Consider the following 6,825-nt stretch of genomic DNA (forward strand, 5'->3'; position numbering starts at 1 on the left):
GAGTTGCCATGGTGATCACTATACACAGGGCTCTGTTACCTCAGAGGGCTGATAGGCCCACTCCTAGGGAAGAGAGGCCAGGAGAAAGCCAGGACTGAGGAGGTAGGAGGGGCTTCATGTATTGTTCACGCTCTCATCCACTCAAGAATGTCGGTTGAGCACCCACTACGTGCCAGGTGTGTGCCAGGCACAGGGGGCTCAGATGCTACCAAGTGCGAAAGATGTTCTTGGGAGTTCAAAGCACTAAGTAAAGAGAAGAACTAGCTCCGTGTAGGAAAAAGGAGGAAGGACTTATGAAAGTGCCATTTGAGTTGGATCTTGAAGGATGCCTAGGAGCTTAACAGTTTTGAAGCGATGAGAATATTAAAGGCATGGATGTATATAACAGCATAAATGTAGGTCAAGGTCAATGGGGAAGGAAAAGGATGTATCTGGTACTGTCTGATTTCTATGCCCAGGAATCAGGGACCTGGGAGTAAAACTAAAGCAAGAATGGAACAGTGAGAGTCCCCTCTTCCATTCCTGAATAACAAGGGTTACAGAAGGAGATCAACAAAGTTAAGCGACTTCTTTTCTGCAGAGAAGGAGGCAGAAGCCACTGGTGCCAGCACTGGCCCATTCCTGCCTGGCTGTTGCTCAGCCTGGACAAAGAGTGGGTATGGTGAATACCTCCTGCAAACTTTCAGGGTTTCCCCAGGAAACAGAGAGTACTGTGTTTAAACTTGGAGTCCCCAGAATCTGGGCCTGTCACCTATTAGACAGGAGACTGGCCAAGTTCTTTAGCTGAACTTTCTTCATATGTGAAACAGATATCACCCAACACTAAGGATAAGGGTGACAGATGAATAAAATGATTTTTTGCAAAATGTAGCACATTGCCTTGCACAGAGACATCACAAAACTCTAAGCTACTTCCACAAGCAATCCATCAGCAAGTCCTTCAAAGTACACTAGATTTGGAAGCCTTCGTCTACCTCCACAACTCCCCCAACTCCCTGGTCCAAGCCACCCCCATCGCTTGCCTACGTATTATCTATTGCTGCATGACAATCTTGCCATAAACTTCGAAGCTTAACATATAATTGTTATCTCACAGTTTCTTTGGATCAGGGGTCTACTCATGGCTTAGTTGAGTTCTCTGTGTTGGGGTCTTAGCAGGCTATGATCCAAGTATTGGCCAGGGCTGCAGTCTCATCTGAGGTTCCACTGGGGAAGAATATGCTTCCAAGCGTATGTGGCTGTGGGAGGATACAGTTCCTTGCAGTCTGTTAGACTGAGGGTCTCAGGCTTTCGCTGAGTGTCAGCCAGAGGCCATCCTCAGTTCTGGGGGGCCCTGGGGCCGTGTGACACCTCTATGGACATACTGTGGAAGCCACCTGTCCCCCCACCCCTACCCAGGAGGCTGGGGCTACAGCAGCCGGGGCTTCAGCTCTCTGGCTTTCTGGTTCCCTTTCCACCTGTCTTCCTGGTAGGACCCAGCGTGCTCTGGGACAGAGTTCACCTGACATGGGAGAGCAGGAGGCTGTTTCTGCCAAGACTGAGTGAAAGCGGTATCCTCGGTGTGGCTTCCACAGCCGCAGGGGCTATGGTGGTCTCTGTCCTTGGTGGAGTCTCCAGAGTTTGAAAGAGATAGAAGTTTGGGGGCAAGGATGGAACCCAGGGAGAGGCAGGCAAACTACTCAGAAAAGGCCAAGTTTATTCCAGTGTTGACAGAGAGAGGGTGAGCCTTGCACAGCAATTCTAAAAACACGTCAATCTCCTTCACCTAAGAGGTATGAACCGGCTGCAAGTCATGGGGTTACTAAACCAGCCGCAGTTATACAGTAAGCAGGAGACGTCACGGCTCAGGCCTTCTCAGACTTTCCCTGGGACACACGGCTCTCTGGGGGGGCCCGGCGAAACCACTCGGACCAGGAGCCATCGTACACGGCCACATCAGGCTTGCCGCAGAGGTAGGCAGCCAGGGCCACATGGCAGGCGGTGACTCCCTTGCGGCACGTGGCAATGAGAGGCTGCGAGAGATCCACCTTCTTGGTCTGGAACAGGGCACGGAGCTCTTCTGGGCTCTTCTCGAAGCCATCCTCAGTCAGGAAGTCCATGAAAGGCATGTTGACAGAGCCACGGATATGGCCCGAGTCCAGTCCTGGGCAGGGCAGAGGACACAGGTTAGGGGATGTATGAGGGGTGGGGACTAATGGAGCCTGGAGGATTCAATCAGCTGTAGCTGGAAGGATAGATAGCTTTGCAAATAAAAATCACATCTTTGCTCTGCTTGGAGCTCAATTTATTCCCAGCCCCACCTACTATCATTTCTCATGACTTAAGACGCCTGCACCTCCTCCCCTAACACCTGTCTTAAAGTAGAGATGCCCAAAAGCACACCTGCTTGAGAGGACAGCGGCATGAGTCTCAGCTCCACTACCCTTTACCTTGGGCAAATCATTTCACTTCTCTGAACCTCAGTTTTCTCATCTGTAAAATGGGCTCAGTGGTACATACCTATCTCACAGCCATGTTGAGAAGAGCAAATGGGACAACTTATTGCAAATGCTATGTGCTGAGAACACAGCGGTGAAAGGGAGAGACACAGCCAGGCCCTCTGGGAGATTCCAGTCTAACAAGAAAGACAGATGCTAAATAGATAACCACATAACCAATCAGATATGTCACCTCATTTTACAGACGAATCCCCTGAGGCTTGGCAAAACAACACGGCTCACCTAAGGCCACGCAGAAAGATGAAGGCAGACCCAGGATTACACCAGGGCCTCTGGTTTTCTGTTAAGCACACAGTTGCAGAAAGAGCAAGTGACCTGGTGTCAGACGTAAGGTCAAATCCCACCTTGAGCAAGTTATGTCAGCTCTCTGAGCCTCAGTTTCTCCATAGGAAAAAATGGAAATGAGAGTACCCACTGGGTACAGGCTGCTGTACGGAGAGGATGGCACAAGGAAAGTGCTGGCTTTGGAGGTTGGCCCACCCACCCTGCCATGCTGCACCTCCGGCCACTTCACCACCTATGGAGGGCGTAGGGGGAGAACAGGGACAGCGTGGGCCTTTTTGGTCCCCTCCAAGAACTTGGATGGAAGCAGAGTGGAGGGACTAGGCTGGCTCTAGGGTCCTTTCTGGAACTGTCTCAGTACCCAGTGAGGGCCCCCAGCCAAATCTGGCTTCAAAACAGCCAGGAATTGGGACAAAGGGGAACAGGCCACTGCCAGAGCTGGTGCCACCAACAAGGTGAGGCCACAGGCCAATCCCACACATGCCCCAGGCCACTCCTCTCTTCCTCAAGCAGCCCACACCCTGGCGGGGGTGGGGGCTCCGTGGTTGGCCCCACTCCCAGTGCCCAGTCTGCACTTTGGCTTGACACAGGCCTATCTCCATCTCTTTGAGCCCTCCTTGCTCCCCAAATCCCCACCCCATTCAACCTGGATTATGGGACAGGGCAGGAGCAGGGTGGCAGGAGTGGGAGGGGAAGGATCTGACTAATGTGGCCAAGGCACAGACTGGGGCTGTGTACAGCCAAGCAGGCCCTGAACCTCTGAGCCTCAGTCTCCCTCCTGCACAACGGGGAGAAAACCTCACCTAGGCAGGGTGTGGTGGCTTACGCCTATAGTCCCCGCACTTTGGGAGGCTGAGGTGGGCGGATCACGACGTCAGTTCAAGACCAGCCTGGTCAACATGGTGAAACCCCATCTCTACTAAAGATATAAAAAAATAGCCGGGGATGGTGGCAGACGCCTGTAATCCCAGCTACTCGGGAGGCTGAGGGAGGAGAAACGCTTGAACCTGGGAGATGGTGGTTGCAGTGAGCCAAGATTGCCCCACTGCACTCCAGCCTGGGCAGCAAGAGCGAGACTCGGTCTCAAAAAAAAAAAAAAAGTAAACCCACCTACCTCACAGGTGTGTGGGGAAGTGTAACTATTGCAGCTAAAAGAACCCAGTGACCCTGGCAGGCACATGATTCGGTATGTCATCATGCCAGTTACATCCTGCTCCTTTGATCCTGGGGCCAAAGCGGATTCCAAAATCTATTAGTGCAAGTCGAGTTTGATTGGCAGTGGTGTTTACAATCAACTGATCACCAGTTACAGATTTCTTTCTTCCTTGTCCACTCCCACTGCTTCATTTGAATAGCCTGAAAATAAAGAAGAAAAGCCAGGCATGGTGGCTCACATCTGTAATCCCAGCACTTTGGGAGGCCCAGATGGAAGGATTGCTTGAGCCCAGGAGTTGGGTGACGTAGCAAGACTGTATCTCTATAGAAAAAAAAAAAAAAAAAATGAGCCAGGCGTGGTGGCATGCACCTGTAGTCCCAGTTACCTGAGAGGCTGAGGTAGGAGGATCACTTGAGCCCAGGAGGCTGCAGTGAGCTGTGATCATGCCACTCCAGCCTGGGTGATAGAGCAAGACTGTCTCAAAAATAAAATAATAATTAAAAAAGAAAGTTTGATTGAATGTAATGTATAAAATTAGAGCATTTCTTCCTGTTGTGTTTCATCTGTTTTGCCTGGAAACTTGAATCTAAGATGTGTGCCCACCCTTCCAATGAGGAACAACGGATCAGCTGGCATCGAGGGCATTCTTTCCCAAGAAACCCAGCTTTAAAATGCTTCCACATCCAGGCAGTGGGCCGGATTGAAGCGCATTTGAAAGCACAAAGGGTTGAATCCTGTTTTCTTTTGTTACTCCCATCCCTGATGACACAGCCCCACTGTGTTCTTCGGATTACATAAAGGGCACCTCTTCTGATTAAAGATGAAGTCAGGGAGTTTCTGTAGAGCAGAGCGGGCCTCCCACACTGGGCCAGCTGGATGGGGTGAAGCCAGGGGAGCTCAGGGCCTGTCTGGGGCATTTAAATGAACTGTGGGAAGGGCTGAGATGAACCTGGGCCAGAGAACTTTCAAGAACAGCCAGGGCCAGGCGCGGTGACTCAAGCCTGTAATCCCAGCACTTTGGGAGGCCGAGACGGGTGGATCACGAGGTCAGGAGATCGAGACCATCCTGGCTAACCCGGTGAAACCCCGTCTCTACTAAAAAAAAAAAAAATACAAAAAAACTAGCCGGGCAAGGTGGCGGGCGCCTGTAGTCCCAGCTACTCAGGAGGCTGAGGCAGGAGAATGGCGTAAACCTGGGAGGCGGAGGTTGCAGTGAGCTGAGATCCGGCCACTGCACTCCAGCCTGGGTGACAGAGCGAGACTCCGTCTCAAAAAAAAAAAAAGAACAGCCAGTTGGTGGAAAGGCAGGTTGGGCCAGAAAGCAGAGGCTCCCATGCTTCTCTTCCCAAGTCTAGCTGAAGGCTTTTGGCTCTCCCTCCCCCGAGCCGGCATCTCCCCATTCCCATAACCTGTGGCACCAGGCACTTGGCAGCAGGTGCTCTCAAGAACGTTATCCTCCGCAGTCCTCACAAAGCAGGGGAAATTATTTTCTCAGCATTGCTGGGGAGCCCAGGCTCAGAGAGGTAAGGTCACTTGCCCCAGGACACACAGCAAAGGTAGTGAAGTCTGATTGGCCCCCAACGCCTGTGTTCTTTGACCACCCTGAACCTCCTTTGAAAAGGAGACTGAGGCGGGGAATGGATGAGATGACTTCTTATGCTCAACTACTGGAGTTCACATCCCTCAGGCCACTGGTAGGTGTGGATTTTAAGGCCAGGAAAAGCTGTGTGGCCCTTTCTGCTTTCACTAAGGAATCCAGAGCAGGCAGCCCCAGAAGGCAACCCCTTAACCCTGGCCAGGAGGAGGCAGCCCCGCACCCTCCCCCGTCCCTCAGCCCAGCTTCCAGCCCTGGGAGGGAGAGACAGGCAGAGTGGATTTTCTGTCCCACACAGCAGCCTGGAAGCCACACCATGGAGCTGTGACCTTTCCCTCAGCCCCTGGGTTTGCTCACAGCTCACCCCACCCACAGCAGTAGCCTTGGGAAACAGCCCCACCTTGAAGCCTGGCAACTTAGGGTCAAGTCTCAGCCACTTTGCCTTAACAGAGAAGCCCTTTCCCTGTCCCCACCCACAAAGTGAGACCAAGCCTACCCTACCCCGCCTGCCTCCCCTTGCAGGGCTGCTGCAGGTGTCCAGAAGAGACTACGTAAAAAGGGTTCTGTAAATAAAAGTATTCATTAGGGGGTCGATACCCTTCTCCCTTCTTCACCCTCACTCCCTCCAAGAAGGGAGGCAAAGAAAATTAACTTGATAAAGAAACTGGGCTGGATAAACTCCTACTCTGCCTCTCTCACTTCCTCCAGCCCTCTTCTCAGGTGAGCAGCGCTTCTTTCATGAAGAACAGTCAGCGGTGAAGGCACTAGCCTGAGGCTACGCATCAGTATCACACCTGGATGGAACCTCACATCTGGCTGACTCCAGGACTAAGGGCTTGTGGAGGCACAAAACTACAGTCAAAGAGGAAGGTGCTTGCCTAAGGTGGGCAGGAAGTGGCCGCCAGGTGTCTAAGCTCTGCTTCCCACTCCATTTGGGGCCATTTCTTCCAGAGATGATCAGGCCCAAGGCCTGATCCCACAGGCCTGCCACCCCCATGCCCCTGTGTGTTACACCTGGACTGCTGAAGCCATAGGGTACCTCCCTGATCCCACATCAAGCTGGGAACCATAAACTTGGCAGAGCCTCACGTGCCTTTGTGTCCCCAAAAATATCTTGTATGGCAGGCCAGCAAAGCCTCTTGGAGGAGGGGGTTGGGGGGGAAATGCCACACCCGTCAGGTTTTGTATTGTTCCTTACCCTTCTCGAAATCCCTTTCCAGCCACCGTTACTTTTTTTTTCTTTTTTCTTTTTTTTTTTTTTTTTTGATGGAGTTTTGCTCTGTTGCCCAGGCTGG

General features: G+C 52.0%; 1 protein-coding gene across 2 annotated transcripts in view; it reads right to left on the bottom strand.

Moving 5' to 3' along the window:
• Positions 1 to 1,676: 1,676 nt before the first annotated feature.
• TST (thiosulfate sulfurtransferase) overlaps positions 1,677 to 6,825 on the bottom strand; it is a 9,166-nt gene continuing 4,017 nt past the window's right edge. Inside the window, exon 3 of one of the 2 annotated variants that reach the window (XM_023222073.2) lies at positions 1,677 to 2,143. In XM_023222073.2, coding sequence (XP_023077841.1) covers positions 1,845 to 2,143 — 299 coding nt within the window. In that variant the 3' untranslated portion in view covers positions 1,677 to 1,844. The remainder of the gene's footprint in view (positions 2,144 to 6,825) is intronic. The other variant, XM_023222074.3, reaches the window with a different exon arrangement.

This window comes from Piliocolobus tephrosceles, chromosome 19 (genome assembly GCF_002776525.5).
Source record: "Piliocolobus tephrosceles isolate RC106 chromosome 19, ASM277652v3, whole genome shotgun sequence".
Taxonomy (NCBI): Eukaryota; Metazoa; Chordata; class Mammalia; order Primates; family Cercopithecidae; genus Piliocolobus; species Piliocolobus tephrosceles.